The sequence below is a fragment of the Anastrepha obliqua genome, chromosome 1 (assembly GCF_027943255.1).
Source record: "Anastrepha obliqua isolate idAnaObli1 chromosome 1, idAnaObli1_1.0, whole genome shotgun sequence".
NCBI lineage: Eukaryota > Metazoa > Arthropoda > Insecta > Diptera > Tephritidae > Anastrepha > Anastrepha obliqua.
In genome coordinates this window covers 80,788,857-80,810,397 of record NC_072892.1, presented here as the reverse complement: position 1 = coordinate 80,810,397, position 21,541 = coordinate 80,788,857, and the positions used below count along the sequence as shown (strand labels likewise).

General features: G+C 35.3%; 1 protein-coding gene across 11 annotated transcripts in view; it reads right to left on the bottom strand.

Moving 5' to 3' along the window:
* LOC129245338 (protein lap4) overlaps positions 1 to 21,541 on the bottom strand; it is a 219,992-nt gene that overhangs the window by 84,667 nt on the left and 113,784 nt on the right. For 10 of the 11 annotated variants that reach the window (XM_054883437.1, XM_054883461.1, XM_054883505.1 and 7 more), the window contains 6 exons: positions 21,212 to 21,502; positions 19,177 to 19,386; positions 18,721 to 18,907; positions 18,178 to 18,623; positions 14,555 to 14,842; positions 1,453 to 1,563 (listed from right to left, as the gene is read on the bottom strand). In XM_054883437.1, coding sequence (XP_054739412.1) covers positions 1,453 to 1,563; positions 14,555 to 14,842; positions 18,178 to 18,623; positions 18,721 to 18,907; positions 19,177 to 19,386; positions 21,212 to 21,502 — 1,533 coding nt within the window. The remainder of the gene's footprint in view (positions 1 to 1,452; positions 1,564 to 14,554; positions 14,843 to 18,177; positions 18,624 to 18,720; positions 18,908 to 19,176; positions 19,387 to 21,211; positions 21,503 to 21,541) is intronic. The other variant, XM_054883470.1, reaches the window with a different exon arrangement.

Sequence of the window (21,541 nt, the reverse complement as noted above, 5' to 3'; positions counted from 1 at the left end):
ATGTTCCCCTAATTTGTCATATTAGGCCGAAACGTGTGTGATGATGATTGTTTATTCCATACGCAAGTTTGCCAAAATATTTTAATTCGATAGTCGCACACGGTATGGATCCCCAGAAAACATCGAAAATGGATGATTTCATTCAAAGCAATAAGAAATCCTCCGTGAAAAATCATTGAAATGGAATACGGGTTTTCTCACACAACTGTGTATAGCATTTTGACCAAATTGTATGCATTCGTTAGCTCAATTCAATCTGTAGGGGAGATGCTGCGCCTCCTTGTTTAACCACGATAAAAACAATCCTGTCTTTCAAGTTATGCCAAATGACAGCAGTGCAAAATTGCATTATGATCGGTTGAGCAGTTAAAGCATAACTAACAAACAAATTCACTTTCACATTTACATTATTATTATGGATTGAACTTCTCTCTTTCATCTGAAATTAGGTATTTTCCAATTCAAGCTCGGACTCAATTCGACATTTCCACGAGATACACTTTTTATGGAGAAAATTGGATGTTTTCTTTATTTAACTTGCTGTTAACGTTTGTATCTTTTTTTTTCAAATAGTTGCGTACGTTGGTCCTGGTGTACTGCTGATAATCAACAAATTCAACAAACTGTTATCCTTCTAGTTAAGGTTTATGTTTGAGGCTGCTTTTCCGAAAAAAGGATTTGCCCATTTATTTGTGTTTACCGTCAATTTGAATGTAGTTTTGGTGAACAAAAAGTATTATTAGCTTTACGAAAAAGTATTATTACCGTCCCCTCTACACACCTTCGGCTTCCATGCTTTGGATTGGTGTCTTCGTGTAAACAGCAAAATGGGATTAAATTGTTGGATTAGCCTTTATAGATCAGGCATCTACCAAAATTATTTAAAATGTTTGGGCAATAGTTAAGCAAAATGCTCAAATGAAAACAAATATGGACGGCCGAACAGCTATGAAGGCAAACTTGCGCAGAAATTAACACAAAGTTTGATTCGAAGATGTGAAGGCATTCTAACTAATGGTAGGGCCTTTCATTGAGTATATACTCGTAATACTACGTATAATAAATATTATAAGCCCATACAATGCAGTTTGTTAGAATCAAATTGGTCAAATAGTTTCCAAGTTATGGCGATCACACATCTATTAGACAGACTGTATTTTATTTAGTTTGTTTATTAGTTAGAAACAATTCTGTGTCTAAAACTCCAGTTGGGATGTACAATTAAAGGTGCAATTGTTTCACTGTTGCGTTGATTATAGTAATAGAAAGTAGACAACAATTTTACTTTTACAGCATGAGGTACGAGTGAAAAACTTCGGTTGAAATTGGTTAAAGTCCTAACCTCATTTACTCTCAACAAATTATAGGAAAAAAGGTATAAACTCTTAACAGTTTGGAGCTCAAATTAAGGGATTTATATTTACGTTTACAATAAACTAATTGATTACTCACATGCGAAATAAATATCCCCGGTTCGTGTGATCCAAACGGCACACACGAATGATCCGTACCACCAATGATGCTGAAGCCAAGTGATCCTTGATTCTTGGGTAAGATAACTTCCTATAATTTGAATAAAATGGTACGATTGAACAAATGTGCCGGCTACAGTATAAATGTGAAATTATATTTACAATATTTTGATACATATTTTTTACAATTTACAACAAAAAAAAAGTAATTTTGATAAACTTAAAAAAAAGCTCAATGAATATCGTTGATGATGTGGGTGGAAATTGTTGGTGATATTTACAAAATACAATATATCGACTTTCATAACTTAATCCTACTGTTAATAAAAGCTTAAGTAATTGCATAGGATATGAAGTTTATTAGAATTATCTTTTCATGCAATGAGTGCTCTCGGCGATTCAGGTATGATTTTTCAGATGTGTTATGTATACAAAAAAGCGCATATGCATTTGCGTATGTTTATATGAAAGTATGTGCATATAATAGAGCAAAGAAATAAGGACACTTACAAATAAGTAGAGATAAATAAGAACTCGTATAAAATATAATATATATTTTCAAAAGTTCATTTCGATAAGACTTATAAAAAAAAAATTCAATTTTCCAACTATAAATTAGAATACCTTATACGAATTTTAGATTCTTGCAAAATAGTGTGACATTTAAATTTAATATTTATAGTTTCGAGAAAATGTTAAATGAGTTAAAAAACCCCTCAATGATTAAATTGAATATTATTAAAAAATATTTAGAATGTATATCTACTCGCAACCTTTTTTCTCTGATTTCCTTTCTAGTTCGGCAAAGTGAATACCAACGAAATCAAAGGAAACTAGTAAAGAAGTGATATATTCAGTTTAGAGCGAACTTTTTTTTACCCACGCTTATTTTAGTAAAATTTAATTTGGACTGGTCGTTAATTTTTGGAATAAAAAAATTTTATACACAAAGAGAGTCTACACAAAAATTTAGTTTTGATGTATAAAAAGTGGGCATGGTCTTTAACCGATCTTAATAATATTTATTTGTACCGAGTTTTTTGAAGCCGTTATCAAGGTATTATTTGTAAGCATTAACCCAAAAGTGCGAGTAGCACCGCCAATTTATCAAAATTTTACTTACGTCGCATTTCTTTGACCTTTGTAAGGTTCATTTTTTGCACTATTTATAAATTCCTATTTTATCTATAACCATGATATTAAGTTTTTATTCGTTTTTTTTTTGTGTTTTTTTTTTAATAAACTTTATATGGCAAAGGGGTGCGGTTATTGACTGATCTCGCCCATTTTCAATAAATATCAAACACCTTGGACATAGACCTTCTGTACCAAGTTTCATTGAAATATATTACTTTTGGCTCAAGTTATCATGCGCACAGACGGACAAATGGTCAGTATGGCTAAATCGTCTCCTCTCATCATTCTGAACATTTTGGTATATATAAGTTTGGGGAATAAGAAATATATTATTTTCTCGGTAGATGGCTGTTGTGATCAATATCTCGTAAAGTATCGAACAAACAATTTGAAGTTTATGCTCGTTGTCAAGGTGATTCTTCTGCTGTTTTTTGTTTGCTCCACTCAGTTGTGATTTATAGGGTGTTAACACAGGATAAAGGGTGAAATTGCAAGCCAGGCATCTGAAATCGAGAATGGTTCTTATGGGCCGATACAGCAACAGCTCATTACGTGCAATTTTGATTGACGTTTTCGTTGATTTCGTTCAGGCATTTTTGATGTTAAAATGCACCTCGCATCTATATGTCTATATCTATATCGATTGCTTTATCCTATAAAATACAACCGTTATGTGAACAAAATGCAGAAGTGCGCGCAGTGTATAAAAATACAACGCAAGTCGTTGGAAGCGCGGCTTGTGAGAAGCGCAATCACTGTTGGAATAAATTCTCATGACAATATGTAGAATCACAAACATATCACGGCAATGCACACATTCAACTTACAAACGTAATTTGCCTATACATACATATGCACATATGTTAGTATTCACGGCAAGTGAAACATGAAACCACGTACTGAAAAAGATACTTCGCGAATGCCATGGCTTTAAACATCGATGGTATTACATTAGCAACAATAAAAGGAGTATGCAAAAGCAGCATCGACTGTTGCAGCAACATCCCTGAAGTCAAAAACACGTCATCACAGGCAATCCACTGGCTGCTACGATTGCGAACTTGGCATCCAGGCGCGCTCTCAATTTCAACATGGCGCTTACAATCGGTATATATGTTTAGTTTTTAGGGTAGTTCGATCGTTCATCAGTTCAAATTTTTTCGCCACATGAAGAGCTGTTTCTTAATCCGTAATGCAATTTCAAATCCATGTCGCGAGTGACGCAACAAAATATTGTCATGGAAACCCCCAAGCATATCTAAATAGTTTAGTAACAAAATTGCAGAAGATGACTGACTTCAGACTAGAATATCTCATACAATTTCTAGATTAAAATAAAAGTTTATTATTTAATGAAAAATTACTAGTAAAAAAACATGATAGCGTTGCCTAATGTTTGTTCGTTTTAATTCTGTTTCGATATTAAAGATGGTTTATCAATCACTAGAATACTCAGCGAAGTCATGCGAAAATTACATAAAAGTAGTAAACATTCATAATTAAATATTGTAAATTCGAACCATTAAAACGGGGTGAACGCAAAAAAAGCTTAATGACAGAAGCTCACCTAAATTAACTGTGAAACTTTTTTGAAACAGATTTTCTTTAACGGAGTAAATGTAAATTCAATTCAGATTGGAAAAATTAAGAAAAAAATTACTTAAAAAAATAGCAAAAAATTATTAATCAAGCTTGTGCGTTCAAATTAGGTGTTTGATCTTTTTAGACAACCCAATATTTTCTGCCGAGCTATTTAAAGTCATGTACAGTCTGTTACATAAGAGTGTGGTCACTGTTACGCGTAGATAAAAAATCAGAGCGTCCTGTTTCTTTTTCTATGACATAGAGGGCACCTCAGTCCTACATGCTTTTTCTAAAAAGTCAGCTGTCTGTTAAATTTAGTCTTCAATTGAGTGGTTTGGTTTTTCGAAATTAGTGCTGTTTACGTCTCTCGCTTTGAGGCAATTTTTCTATATTTGCATGAAAAAGGGCCCAAATTAACGTAAACTGCTGCTGCGAAATACATATGGGAAAGTCGAAGCAGTTCGTTAGCAAGTGGATAAATCGCTATAAAAAGGTCGGTAACGTTGATGATTTTCCTGATCGCGGAAGTGCAAGCAAAGTCTCAAAAAAAGACGAAAAAAAGATTATCGCATTGTTCTCGAAAGATCCAACTTTGACTTTACGTGGAGCTGCTGTGAAACTGAAAGCAAAAGGTGTTGACATATCTTACGGAACGATTCGCAGGCACTTGCTTCCCAATAAACTGAATTATCGCAGTACTTTGGAAAAACCAATGTTGAGCGCAAAACAAGTTGAAAAACGAGTGGAATAGGCAAAGGAAAACTTGCACCGCGATTGGAGCAACATAATTTTATCTGATGAATCCTCCTTCTGGGCATTTCCGAGCATCAAACACCCCTGGACAACCTCCACCAGTAGGATGCTTCAACGGACTGCTAAACACCCCGTCAAGGTCCATGTTTGGGGGTGCTTGTCAAACAAAGATTTTAGTACTTTGTTCTTATTAACCGAGAGTTTAAATGCCGAAAAAATGAATAAAATATATTTAAAGGCTTTGTTACCATCTGCTAAGCAATGATATATCAAGAAAAATCAAAGCTGAATCCTTCAAGAGGACAACGATCCGAAACTTCGGAGTCGAGCGTGTAGCGAGTGAAAGGCGCAAAACGGAGTTGTCATTTTAGATTTGCCATCTCAGTCACTGGATGGAAATCCCATAGAAAATGTGTGGACTCTGATGAAACTGCAGCTTCGCAGACGCAAGCCATGTTATTTAGATCGACTTTCTCGACAAATTCGGAAAATTTGGAGGTCTTTTCCGGTAGAATATGCAGAAAAACCAATGAAAAGTATGCCCCGACAGTGCCAGGCCATAATTGACAATGCAGGAGATTGGACTTGCTACTGAGGTATTTGGATTGAGTATTGACGACCGAATTATCAATAAATTTGCGAATTTTCGAAAAATCAATTGTTGTTATTTTTTAACAGTGGTCACGCTCTTGTGTAACAGAGTGTATATAAGAGAACAGACAAATTCTACTGCAGCCTTGGAAACCAAAATAGAGTGCACAATTCGTTACAATCTAAAAAGAAGTGAGGAATTCGTACTCTATAATGACGCGCCCACAACGTAAAAGTCAATTATTGTTGTTTTTTATTTCAATTTGCAGTCCTAAACCACTTAAAAGCTCTCGTTGTACTAAAGAATTAATTGTTTTATCTTCAAGAAGCACTGTTAATCTAACCGCCGAGGTATCTAATTTCTTCTTCCTCTCAATAAAGCATTTTTCGAAAAATTATGGACTACCCTAATATGAGTTGTAACCATTTACATATGATATTCATATGTTGTTGTAACTATAATAAGATAACAAATATATGCACATAGCATTCATACGGCTGATAAAATATGTTCACCCACCCCACATACAACGCCTAAATCGCGAGAGTAACACCACCAGCCGTAAGATGTGGTAAATATTAAATATTGATCATATGAGCATTACTCCGACTTATTCTTTTTGAAGTGCACAGCGGAAAGCGCAAACCACAAAAGAAGCAATCATTTCACCATACTGATTTTTTGTTGTTATGTTTATATATAATATATGTATACAATAAGAAAGTGTATACTGAAGTCGCACAAATGCAATCATAAAATCGAAACTCTAGGGAGCTCAGATACTCTTGCAACAGGCCAATTTGTACCCTGCAGGGAAAACATAAAATTTCTGATTTAGCCCTATACCAGTAACGAATCAATTAGCTGGTTATGTTGCATCTGTTTTCAGAGCCGGAAAAAAGAAAAAAAGGCTTTGTCGGTCATCATTATCACAGATGCATGAGTTGATTATGGAAATACTGGATCGGGTCGAATTGGGATTCCTTGATTGTGTCACCTCTGAATTTCAGTAAAAAATATAACTTAAAAAAGGGGATTTCCTTTCGATTAAAACCAGAATTATTTCAATTCCATTAAAAAAGGGATGCAGTGGGGGACGACCAGCACTTCTTATGACTTTGGCGTGTAAAAAAGAAAAAACCGCGTACTAGCCCAGGGTATAGAGAATTTAGAAGGTGTTAACCGACTCTCAGCGATTTTGAAGTAATCAGCTAATTTGCTGACGCAAAAGGGGATGTGGCAGCGGTTGGTTACTACAAAACTGAGATTTTTTTAGTGATATACGAAAAAACTCAACACAACCTACACTTATGCTACTACTTTGCCATCTGAACGACTGAAATGACCGTGGAAAATGAACGGACAGAATTCTGCTGCGAAATCCCTTATGACGTGGCAGCCGAAGTTACTCTCACAAATACTTTGGACGGCCAAACCGTGTAAACTATTATCCTTGATACTAGCCATGGTTACAAAATGCACTAGACACTTACCAGTTCGAAGCTAGCGGATTTCTCTTCAGGATGTTTATCAGAAAATTAAAGGCGTTGACATATGAGCTGTGGTTCACCCTCTTTTTAATGGAAAACGTGTTCTCCATTACACCCGCACGCTTACATGCATAATGAAGGCAAATGTGCACACTTTCACCTTCCTTTCTGTAAATTTTGAAAGATTTTCTTTTGCCTTCTTTTAAATTCTTTTAATTCGACATCACTCAATTATGTGCGAAAAAAAATCATGGCTGCCAAATCAAATTATTTATGTATTATTTAATTAAATGCAATATACAGGCGGATCCATGTAGTTTGTGACAGTTTGGTGAGATTTTGGAGCACTTTCTTTGAAAATGCTGTTGAAAACACCATTTCCGTCAACGATGAGCACTACAAATGGCATGGACTTGGAGGGTCTTTGGTTTCATGAGGATAACGCGCCATGTCACACAGCTCATGCTACAAACCATCTTTTGTGCGCCAAGCTCGGCAATCGTGTTATCAGCCGTATCGACGACTTCAATTGGTTGTTAGGGCTTTTTTATGCGAAAAATTAGTTAACAATTCAGGCACTTAAGGCGATTATCGAGCAAACCATTCGTGAGATGGAATCAGAAACCAGTACCTAGCCTTAGAAAAATTAGTTAACAATTAACAATTAGGATGTGCTACTGTCAAGCCAACCATGAATGAAACTGTTTGTATAAATATTGGAAATTATACATCGAAATTAAATTATGTGTTATTTTCTTGGATTTTTCAAAAGAAAACACTCGTATATGAAATTTCCATGTACATCTTTTGTTACCTGTTTAGCTAACCACTATAAGAAAAAACCAAGTAAACAGAGACTACAGGTGTTTGGTTGCTACCCAGAGTATACGAGTACTAATCCGTATTCGAAAGTCATGGACTGCTTTATGCGAAAGAAAATATAGTAATCGAAATAATCAATTCTGGCACAGCTTTCGTAAATAGCATTCAAAAACTTTCAGCGTGGTTTCATCTAGCTTGGGGGAGGTACAAATATGTATGTATTGACACTATTAGCAGTACAATCTTCGAGTTTGTGAAATACTTTGTCTATGTGACAATGGTGCTAAAGAATGTGGCAAAATTGAAATCATTAGACTTTTCTGATATTTATGACTAATTTGACAGAATTAATTGCAGTCTTAGGTGAATAATAAAATCCTTAATAATATTTTAGTGCACTTTTTTCTAGAGTTAGAATACCAAAATACTTGACAGCACCCGAAAAGAAGGCAAATCACATCTAAGAACTAACATCTTGGAATTTCAATCCAATGGTTGCAATCAAATGATTAACACGAAATTAATAAAAAATAATGGTGTGTAATGTTACTGAGGGCTCACAAAAAATTATTCCAATCCTTTGTTACTTTTGAATCTAATTAATACGAGTAATTTAAAAATTACCTTAACACCTATGCAGAAATGCAGAAACCAGCATAAAACCACCAACAATTTAAGCCTGGAGATCAAGCGAGGTAAAACTCTTGCCAACAAGTGACACATGTTTTAGGCTTGAAAGGCAATCAAAAATCAGATACTTTTCAAATCTTTCATAACGATGCACAATTTACGGCGCAGAAACGTGAAAAAATAAGCAGTTAAAATATGTCATTAAACCTTATAGCCTTAAGCCTTAGATATGCTTTTAAATTTCATACACAGTGCGTTTAATAACTATAGCACTTTTTGAAAGGCTCTGACAATTTATAATTACAATTTTTTTTAAATTTCTTTACTAGATTTTCTATAAAAGTATAGGTCAGGAAGCATAGGGAAGGATCTCCCCGAGCCGTTTGATATCAAACGAGATTTCAGACAAGGTGACTCGCTGTCGTGTGACTTCTTTAACCTGATGTTGGAGAGCATTGTAGGAGCCGCAGAACTTAATCGTTGAGGCACAATTTTTTATAAGAGCGTACAATTGTTGGCGTATGCCGATGATATCGAGATCAACAAACGCGCTGTTAGTTCTGCCTTCTCCAAACTGGATAAAGAGGCAAAGCGAATGGGTCTGGTGGTGAACGACGACATCAAACAAACAGTCGGCGCACTCGCGTATCGGCACCCACGTCACTGTTGACAGTTATACTTTCGAGGTTGTAAAAGACTAAAGCATTAACACCGATAGCAATGTCAGCCTGGAAATCCAACGTAGAATCTATCTTGCCAACAAGTGCTACTTTGGACTAAGTAAGTAACTGAGCAGTAAAGTCCAGCTCGTGGTACCAGAGGAAGAGGAAGGCCTCCTCTGCGTTGGAAAGATCAGGTGGAGAAGGACTTGGCTTCACTTGGTGTGTCCAATTGGCGCCGGTTAGCACGAGAAAGAAACGACGGGTGCACTTTGTTAAACTCGGCCAAAATCGCATAAGCGGTTATCGCGCCAATTAAGAATAAGAAGAAGATAGATCATTCTCCTACAAAATCCATAAAAATCCTAGTTTTATACTTTGTACAAATAACTTCTCATATCTCCAAACCGTTAGGTGCGAAACCACGGTTATTCAGATTTTTTGCTTCTTTCAGTCTATCTTATTCCTCCGTAAATATTTCGAATTAGTTTTCTGTATATATGTATACCGTGCATTAGATTTTTATAACTATGTTTACATTATATAACCGCAATAATAAATAGCACTTTCAGTATATTGGAGATTTTCATAAAAGTTAAAAACTATATTTGATCAGTCCTGTAACAAGGTCTTGCGAGAAAATGTAATCAACGCCAGGTGAAGTAAAAAGTTCTCGCCACTTTTCGCTTATTCCCTTTATTACGACGATGAAATTTACATAGCCATAATTATCCTTTTGACAATGGTTTCAATTTTCTGACTAATCTTCGAATACGCTCACAAAGAAGCTGGTCCAACTCGCCGATACTTATGATTTTACAAAACTTATAAACATTTCCGATTGGCCCACTGTAACTGAGTCGTTGAAATCACCGCTTTGCTGCTGCATTCAATACTGTATTGAGTCCATAGAAAGTACAATTTTTGGGCACTTGCTTCGACCTTTCAACTTCGTCGAAGTGGCTTCGCCAAGCAACAAACTATCAAAGAACTATTTCTCAAGCGTAATTTCCACTTTGAATCACTGTATAGTACAAGGGGCGTTTGATAAGTCCATGCAAAGTCAAAGAGGGGTGGCACTACTGAGGCATATCGAGGTTATGTTTAGTTAGTAGCACCTCTTGGAAGAACACAAACCAAGTGTCAGCCAAATCGGTCTATTTCTTTATGTTTGGCATTCATTTGAAGTGAAGAATTCGAGTGATTTTCCTTTTCTATCACGACAACGCACCAGCTCACACCTCAGCAGTTTTGGTCGCAAAATTAATGGAGATAGGGTTCCAACTTGTTTTACATCCCGCCTATTATCCAGAATTGGCTGCCTCGGATCCTTCTATATTGGACTAATTTCTTCATTGAGAACTTTTTACTTCACATACTTTTTACTTTTAAAAAATCTAAATAATTGCACTCATTCACAAATAATTTTCACTTTGAAGCCATTTCGTATTGCTCTAAAAAGTGCAATGGTTTCAAAGATATTTAAATCGTAGCATTTTGGAGTGCATGAATATGGAATTATGTCGATGTAAATGGTTTACGTTTCTCAGCGAATAAAAACCAAATATACGCTAAAAAATTCTATATACAAGGTGACGCAAAATTAATCATCAGTTTTGTTTTGGAATAACTTTTTTACTAAATACAAAAAAAAACATAATTTTAAGTGATGGAAATATTTATGTACTTGTCTGATTCTCCATTACTTGTCTCTTTCTATACTGCAGCTGTATAGTTCACAAGCGTCAAATATGATTGACGTGCGGCGCCATTTGCAAAAATTATAAATTTTCTGATAGGGCGATTAATATTGCACTACCTTTCATAAGGTTATGGTAAGTATTTAACTTTCTTTTCACGGTGTTTAGTATAGTAGTCTTTGTTATGAAGCACCTCATTTCAATAACAAAGAAAAAATTCTCAAGCTTCGAATACCAAGAAAAGATAAATCGGATAAAGCGGTAGTGCCCATACAGGATCTATACAAGGTTTTCCAACAAAAACTTGGTTTTCAAGACAAAATAAAACAAAGAATTTAGATGAAAATGATTAAAGTGTTTATCACACTGGAAAGCGTAAGGTTTGGCCATAATAAATGGAAAATGATATCAACCAAATACCCAGCACGACAACGGTTACAGATGTCGATTCTTTCATCAGAAATCTCAATCACTTTTTGGCAAAATGGTGGATCTATTTTGTTAACCACATCAAAGATTTTGAGTTTTAAAGTTACATTGGATTCGATTGGCTCCCTGTAAACTCTTTAACATAGCCTTACAAAAAATAATCCACTGGTGTTAAATCGCATGATTGAGACGGTGAATTAACAACTGAATTTTTGAAATTTTTTTGAAATTATGCGGTCGGTGACTGCGTGATATGTGGCGCAGTTTTGTTCCAGCCAAATGTCAGTGCTTTCCTTTTTTCCTTAAACTTCCAAAATTTAATTGTTAACATCTTTCGCTGTTGATCTAAACAGCATTTCCAGCCGAATTTGAGATAAAAAACAAAAATGGCCAAATCACACCTTCAGACTACATCCGATGTATTCAGTTGAACGGCCCAGTCGAACACTCGTAAATCAAGCTAGAATCATAGCACATTATGTTACGATTATGTTGACAGAAAATATCACGAATTTGCAGATCCAACATTTTCATAGTGTAGTTTTATTTTTTAATGCGTTTTTCAAGCGAAATTGAATTCATTGTAACATTTGCGAAAGTTTCTACTATATAGATGTCAGGGAATTAAATGTCAAAACTGTCATGATTAGATGTTGCCCATATTGAAAACCAGAGTTCTTGTTGAAAACCCCGTTTAAGAAACAAAAGGTGTGGACACCTTTTATTGATGAAAAGAGATTCTCCTTTAAACTTTTAACTTTCTCAGAGTACAGTCTCATACTATGTAGTTTAAACTAAAATGTAGGTTGCCCAATTAAGACCAACCAACCAATATTTATAACAAAAACACGAAGATTATTTGAAAACATCTGATGTTTTTATTGAAGTAAAGAGTATACACATGGATTTTATGTATGGAACGAAATATGCGATGATAAATGGCTACCTCACAACTGATTACTGAGAACGATAATGAATCTTTAACAATTTCTATGCGTTCTACGTCCAGGCAATTATCCACGACTAAACCTCAATGTTCACATATGACAGCGGATTAACAACTTTGTGTGTTCTGATTGAAAAAAGTGGCCCTAAATTGAAAATGGGGGTCTTAATGGAACAACCATTACGAATATTAAAATAAATGCAACTGCATACATTAAGACATTTGCACACTCACATACAAGAAATAAATTCAAATCGCATCGAATAAAGCATTTGAGAATCCATTTTATCATTCCTTAGCAATATGCAGTTACTTACAACAAATTTGTATACAAAACACATTCCATGCAAAAACTATTACATATAATATGTTCAAAACTATCTACCTAGGATTAGTAGATAATAAATGTATATGTATCAAAATCTAACTGTATAAGTGCAAAACCAGACTTAAATATTGACAAAATATTGGGTTGTCTGAAAATCTCCAAAACAAATGATGACCAATCGATGACTTTCAATGCAAATATCTCAGGCAACATACTAGTTACTACTACTTCTAGTGGAAACATTTTGTAAATTAAATTAAAACTCGCATTTGAATATACAGTGGCTCCCAAAAGTATTCGGAAAAAGTGTTTACCGAACAGAAAATAGCAGCAATCTTTCAAGTTTTATTGTATTATGCAAAATCTTATCCAATTTCAATTACATACTTTATTGTGAACTAAGCTTTACACCGTAAACTTTACCGACGCTGTTTGTTTGCACTCGTACAGTCCCCACAAGATTGCATATTATACATTACCACCTCCGTGCTTAACTGCACATGCTATATTGTGTTTTTGTGCTGACCAAATTCACCAAAGACTACATACAGAACGCAAGGATGATAGATTTACCAGGTTTGGCTATTAACTAAGGTGAAACATAAAATTGTGCGAGCAACTTCGACTGCCACGTCACAGGAGTACTTGGCAGTCAAATTCTGCTCGCTCATTTCACACGTATTCACACAATCGTCCAATGAGTCGTTGTTCAGACGGCAACGAAGCAACATGAGCGAAGCTGTGTCGATTTTTTTCGTATATCACCAACACAATCTCACAATCTACTTCAGCCTATCAGCTGATTCTGTCAAATTCGATGAGAGCCGGTTAACGGTCTGATATTTCAGTTTTATGAAAATAAAGTTCCGCATGTTTTTGTGAGCTATTGTGACCAGAATTTAGATCAGCTAAAATTTTATGTAGTTCAGTTATAAAATTTTATTTTTAATATTTAATTTTTTTGTTTTTGCAAAGGCAACCTAAGATTTTTTGTTATAACCATAATTTTTTTTTACTTCAAAATCGAAGTAAAACATGATTTTTTCGAAAATATTTCTAAGAAAAAAAGTTCACGCACATTTTTGTGAGCCATTGTGGAATTTTTTAAATATTTTAGTCACATTTTACTTGCACTGTAATTGCGGCTTATCTTATGTCTTCATGAAGTAAAATTGAGTTCAATAGAGGCCTCAAGGCGCTTGAGCTAATTCTTGCCCTTAGAAGTTCGTTCTATTCTGATAAAATAACGACTTCGCCCGAAAAGGGACCAAACGAACAAGAAATCAACTATCAAAAATAAAATAAAATTTGTTACTGAACTTTTCAGACAACCCACTAATTTTTAAGATTTTTTAGTTATACATTTTTCATTAAAAATTTGCCAATGTACATATGTAACGAGTGCTCAGATAAGTTCACTTAAAAACGACTTGCTCACAAGTCTGGTTTTACATTTGAACACTTCTTTTATAAAAGTTTTAATATTTACTTAACGTTTATGTGTATGTAACTAATAACTAAAGTCTATTTATAAAAAACCTTTACTGCTAAATACATTAATGTTATGTTAAAAGAGTTAGATGCTCTAACTACTTGAAGAATTATTAAAAAAACCATAAACCACTGAAAATATTCGTGAATGAAAGTTGGTTATTCGATATGGGTGCGCCTGAAGCATCCAGTTAGAAATTGAAATTTTTTAATAACATTATTTACAAAAACATGTGGGTTATGTAATTAATTAGGAGTCCCACATGAGAAATGGACCGGAGTCAAAGAGTAGGCAGATGGATGCATGGAAAAGTGCAATCAAAAACTAAAAATTCAATACAGCTTCCCGCATTTGGCGAATACCGTGTGATTTCAAAGTGTAGCTCTGCAATTGTTTTTTTTTTGCATTTTTTACTCTTTTTTGTACGTCTGTACTGTTCTAATACATTTTCGTACGTTTTGTGCTCGCTTGTGAAAAGTATTTTGTGTTTTCTTCTTTTTTTCTATTTTTTGATAATCACCTCACTGATCAGTGGCTCCGCTAAATGGTTATCGGTGACACGCGTCATTACGGTTTCCGTAAATGTGGATTTTGTGATCGTTTCGGTAATGCGACCCAGCTCCGTGGGCGCTGCCGGGAACATAGGCAGATCTGGAACAGCTTTGTTCACCGTTACGGTGACCGAGGGTCCAACACCCACCTCGTTGCCACGCGCCACATTCACCTGATGTTGACTGCCACCGCTAAGGAAATGTGCCGGTATCATCGCTTGGAAATCTTCACTTGTCAGCGGGCGGAGCGGCGGCACCTACATAGGGTGCAAAGTAATTCCCAGCATCAGAAGCATTTTACATTACAATTTTAAATATATAAATATATTTTTTTATCAATTTTGGTAGATTTTCAATGACGTTTCATTGCGTTTCGTTTCGTTTGATTGATTGGTTTGCGTTTTGGTTAAAGAGTTTCAAAAATATTTTTTAAATCAAAAGAAAGAAAAAGAGAAAATAATGCTTGTTTAGGTTTTTGGGTTATAAAATCTGCTTAAATAACTAAATTTTAGTGCCGATGTTTGAAAGCAAATTTGCGCTCATATTATAAGGAAATTTAAATTAACCAAAGAGATACCTATAATAATAAATTGATACTCAAAAAAGTAAATGAACAAAATTCAAATAAAAAAAAATAACTACCTTCGATGGATTGGCATAAAACGTATAATCATACATAATTATACTCCATGAATAGAAGTTAATAAGAAAAACCTAAAACTAATATGTTTCAAAAAACAAAACCGATAATATACAAACAAAAGTTTTGCAATGATTAAATACAAAGACACGTATGTATATGCAGGCGTATAGGGATGGATCTATTTATATGCATACCATGGGGTGCAGGATTTACACTGGGCTCTGCAAAATACAATACAATAATAAATTCGTCCAGTATACATTTAGCTATGTAATCATGCAATATACAAACACAAACACAGTATTGCGGTTAAATGATAGTAAAATTATTATTAATTTATTTTAGATTAGCACACAATGGATAAAATAATAATTTAAAATATTCGTCCTTATTAATGGCGGAAGATTAAATATTTAGAAAATATCATCAACAATTTTATTATATCCGGTTAAAGAGGGCCAATACAATGTGAAAATCATAATTTACCGCATAAATTTGCAAACACACACAAACATTTACTTACCTTTCAGCAGCAACTTAGTACAATTTTTTTTTTTAAGTAAAGCTAAACCAAATCATTTAAGCTTCCTAATTAAAATTTTAATCTAAATTACTGCTAATAAAAGTGTTTAAGCGATTTTTAACTAAACGGGACATCGCAAGTTGTGCTGTAATGTAAATAATAAGAATATCAAACACGAGAGGAAAGGGGGTTTAAATTACAACGAGCGAGACTATTAAGGCAACGGCACTCCTCACTACTTTATGTGGAAAACTATGTGGTGATACAACAACGATAACAAATACATGTTTGAAAAATATTACGAAACTAACTATATCCTAAAATTGAGAGAAAGAAGTGCTTGATTTGCTATAACACGAAAGAAAGAATGGGCCATCTAACGTTTGAAACTTGAACTACGGATTGCTTTTTGAGTGCTTATTGAGACAGAAAGTTAGGTTAACATCCGCAGTTTACGAAATGAAACGATTTACGCTTGAACAAAATTGTGAGTCACCTTCAGAAAATCATTTCTACCGAGAATCCATTACCTCCGGTGAAGCTCATTCCCATCTCGGAGGATACGTTAATAAGCAAAACTGCCGAATCTGGTGCACCAAAAACTCGTATGTGACTTTTCAGAAGACAATGCATCGAGTATCGTTTTATTAGCCCTTTTCCTGATATGCTTTGGTCACCAAACATCTCCGATTTGACTATGTAAGATTATCATTTGTGGGGTGTCATTAAGGATAAATATTGCGCGAATGGGCGCCGTCAAGAATGAATTTGGTGCGGCCAGCAATGAAATACAGCTTCATACCGCCGAAAATGTGCAAAAAACGGGGTTAGCCATATCGGTTACTGCAAGGCCAGCCGTGGAAGTCGTTTGAATGAAATACTGTTCCATAATTAACCGGAAGGATTATACTTCCAAACAAAAAACAAAAAAAAAACAGCTTAATGGGAAAAAACAACTCGCTTCTTACTTAATACTATTATAAATTTCTAACGATAGTTGGCCCACACTGTACTTTGTACAGAAATATTGTTGGGCGTAATTTTTTATTTTATAATCTGGTAAATTATCATGGAATTTAGTTTTGGAATATGATATTTGATTACTTTTTCCAATAAATCTGGCTGTAAGACGTCAATTATGGCTTGAATATTGCAATGAATCGATTGTTAAGCGAGTTGTATGGCAAGATGCGCCGTCTTGTTGGAACCAAATATCGTTGTCGTTTTTAGAAACAAAAATTCAGTCAGCATGGCTCGATAGCGTAACGGCAGCTCCTTCATCATTTCGAAAGAAATAAGGAGCGATAATGCCACCAGTGCTCTATGAACTTCCCCAACAGATTTATTAATTTTTTATTACTTTATTTTTGTTTTTTTTTGGTTTCAAAGTAAATGTCCACAATTAGAAGACGTTGTTTTGGCGCTAAATTATTCAGGATGACTGCCAAACCTTAAGAGGAGCAGAAATGTCAACAAAATTTGCCATTATCAGTTGTCAAAAACCTAAAGATATTTTTTCTGACAATAATAGCGGCATCTTATTTAAAGCTATTTATCTAGTACAACATTGTTTTTTTTTTTTTAACTAAACTGTAAATTGGTAAGTTCCCTAACACATAAAAACTACAAAAATGTTTTTTTATATTCGTAATCATGGGTTACTTTTCACAACAGGGAAATAAGGATGCTATTCAAGGGTTAAATCCTTATAATCAATAATACTGTAATGCCTTTCATTCACTAACTCTTTCACTATTGTACTTACCTTTCGTGCAGTATTAAAATAAAAAAAAACTTAAATTTGTTTAGCAAATTATGCTTTCACATTGGCAGATGTTTCAAAAACACAAACCAAATTAGTGTTTGGTACAATTACGAATGTATTCATTCAATTCGTAAACATGTGTGTGGATACTAAAGTGCAAAAAAGCATTATGACAAGTTAATTAAATGACAGCAAGTAACTTAAATTTTGTCTAATGGAATTATTTGGCTATTAAGTTCAAGCAACTGATCTACTATAAACAAGTTCGCAATTAAGTACAAGTAACTTAGCATGATAATATTTGCAAACCACCATGGCAGACCAAAAATTAAATTTATATCTTCCCATCATAGATTGCAAATGCCACGATGCCAGGATGTTTGCACTAAATTGTAAATTTTCCTTATATATATGTAACTTCTAAGCTGTCAACAACTGTCAACGGCAACGTATTTTTTTATGGAATTTCTCAAATTTTGTGTTCTGAAAAATGAGTATGTAGGTACACTGAATGGCGTAATGATGATTAACAACAATAATTATATTTGACTATCGACCAATGCATATTATATGTATCGTATTTAATACAAATCAGTTACAGACACACAATTAATATAAATTAAAGCAGATAAACTGAAAATCAAACCTTCTTTTTACATACCTGTGTTTCTGAAGAAGCATCTGTGGGTGGGTTTGTGGCCGTAGTGGGTGCCGGTTTGAATGGCTGCGCGGCATCGCCGTTGGCTGGCATCGCTTCTGCTGCCGCGTCACCTAAAGGAATAGAGTTGGCACGCCTGGGAGCTGGTACTGGCTGTCCCGTAATCTTATCGATTTGTTGCGCCTGGGGTTGTTTTGAGGACGCCATCGTTGCTGCAGTCGTAAAACCATTTGTTTTCGGCACAATATTACCATCTGCAGTTCCGGCTGTTATTGTTGCTGCTGTTGCGTTGGGTATCGCGGCATTTTTATGTGTCTCATATGCCGACGGTTGGGTGGTGTAGTTGAATTGTTGTTGGGTTGGTTGTTGTTGTGCCAGTACTGGAGTATGTTGCAAATTACTTTGTGCCTGCTCTGTTATTATGTCTCCAATGGAACGATTGAAGTTGGCTGCAGTGAGAAAAATAATCAAAAAATTTCAAATTCTAATTTCACACAGAAAGGAAGAGTGAAGTTTTTGTTTCGACTGTTTGGATTTTCCACAAACCTGGCCGATTTGCGAGATATCCGGAAGGGCTAAGCGAGTTCAATACAGCGGGACTGCGTGGGCTTAACGGCGCCTCCAGAGGTCCACGGTATTCGCGCTGCAAAACTAAGCGCACAAATCGCTGCGGCTCTGTGAGACATTGTACCGCGGCGTCGTGGCATGCGTTCGTCATGTCATTTCCATTAATCTGTAAATACAAATCACACAACCATGAAGCACTCAAAATACACAAACATTTCGCACGCACAGGATGTGGTAATGACAACCACTACAAATTGTAAACATCGATGAGTAATTGCGAAATTCGCTTTGAATGTTGGAAAATGTGAGCATAAGTATACACAAATGCACACACTTGCAAACATACATACATAGATGAGTACATGAGTACGAAAATGATTATAGGATATGGAAGTGAAGAGTATTGTTGTTGCGGTAGAGATTTAATGCACTTACAGCCATCACACGGTCGCCAACCATTATTTTGCCGTCACGCTGCGCCAAACCACCTTCAGTTATGCGTGAAATGAAAATTCCATCGCAGCCATCCTTAAACGGTGGCGAGCCTTTTCCACCGGCAATGCTGAAGCCCAAACCCTGTCCGATTTGATCGCGAATTAAAGTCGTGTGCAATTGAAGATAGCTCAAGGGGGCATCCTGCGTCAACTACAAAAGTCCACAAGGAGAAAACAAATAAATGTCATTTCCAAAGCTTAAATGTATATAAATATTATTTGAATAATAAATGAATCCCGCACATGTGCAGGATAAATTAGAGTAAACCGTAATTATTAACAGGTAGATGAATAATTTTTCTTGACAAGATGGATAAACTAATATCCTGGTAAAGAATATTTTAATAAAGAAAATATGTTACTGATGATATTAAGAAATATCAAACTCATCACACTCGGGGCGTGAATTCTTGATTACAAACCATAAAATGATAAATTTTCAAAAATTTCTGCATCATGAAATTTGCTTTAATTCTCTTCAAACACAACCAAATACACATGTACATAACTGTTATCATCAAATTCTCTAAAATATCTTTTACATGCAAATAACACCGTGTAATAAAAATCAACTTTTTTTTTGTAACCAGGAATTCATGTGCACATGTAACTTTAGATTTTGCATAGTAATGCTCAGTTTATCGTTTTGTCATCAACTCAAGTTTTTAAAAGGCTTTAAAGTTATAAATGGCTAAATTGGCCCTAAATACTTATAATCACGATGTTAGTATAAATATCAGACGAAAGAGGATATATCCAGGTATTGAAATTTTTTTTTACCATTCGCTGGAACAATTCAATACTATTTATAGTACTCATTGCGTATACTTCATTTCGTAGGAGAGAAGTTCAACTATTCATCTAGACAGGAAGAAGATATGTTGATACAGACCGAACGACGAACCGCTTATTGCTGTTGATGGGGTTCATCAGGTTGTTAATGTTATTGTTGTTACTGTAACACTTCACTAAGTAGTTTCTGTAGCAGTTCAGTGCGATGTAGTCACCGAGCATCATTGTCTAACTCGTCTAACGGTAGGCCCAAGAATTGTGCTGTTTCGACAGGTTGGGTCCAGAGGGAGAGGGGTGTAAGGCGAGGAGGGCATGTGAATAAGTGATTAGTACCTTACGGGGGCATATGTATTTCGGCATATATTGAGTATATCGGGGTCGAGTTTAACCTGCTACAATATCCGGAATGCAATTGCGCCAAGATGACGCAAATTCCACGAGGCAGTTGAAGTTCTTCATCTGCGAAGGGTGGTGGTTGGAGCCCGATAACGGAATTCGGGCGGCGGAAGTTTAAGAAGGTGGTGACTTCCAGACCATAATTGAGCTAAAGTTACTTGGGTCTCACGAGACAGCTGAAGCTCTTCCTCTGCAATGGATGGTGGTTGATCTCCGTCAGTAAACTATCACAGACTCCCCAGTAAACTAGCACTGTCTAGTACGCAGAATCTCACCCGTCACCAATCAGATTGTTAATATCAAGGTATGTTATATCAGCAGGCATAGCAAAGAAATAAGAGCCAAGATGAAGGTGCTGAGATTATTCCGCATCATTCTCCATACAGCTGACGCAAAAAGGACTCGAAGTAATGCCGAGTCAGACATGCTGCATACGCGGAGTGTCCTGTAAGGACGTCCACGAAATACGAGAGCTAAGAGAGTGAATATAAGTATTTAAAGCTATTTTGTTAAATTTAGTCTTTCAAACTTTAAAGTTCTTAAGAAAATTTAATTGAGCAGACGATGAAAAACTGAGAATGCAGCATCACTAATAAAATCTATAGTTTCACTTGCATATGAAATTTATCCTGGATAACTTTTACCGTCGCACGGTGTAATATTTTCCAAAAATACCATAAATATTATTTTGATCTCTACTTCCATTTGAGTTCAATTTGCAAAACCATTTTTCATGAATTTCCCTTAAAATTCAACTGCATAACTGGCCGACACCCCTTCAAACCAACCTTGCCATTTTCCAAAATGCCATTTGTTGTTGCAACCCCAACGTGTTGCGGTTGTAGCTGCTGCTGTTGCTGTTGCTGTGATAAATTTGCCGCATTTGTTGCTCCTGCTGTTCCCGTAAGCGTTGACGGTGTGGTAAATACATTTGCTTGATAACTGTTGAAATTTGTAGCAGGTTGTTGTTGTTGCTGTTGCTGTTCTGGAATAATTTCAATTGGTGCCGGAATGAATTTTTCATGTTGCTGCGTAAATTGTTGCTGTTGCGCTGGCAATGGCCGTGTTTCCACCGAAATCTGGAAGTGAAGAAAATTTAATTTGCAAATATTAATAAG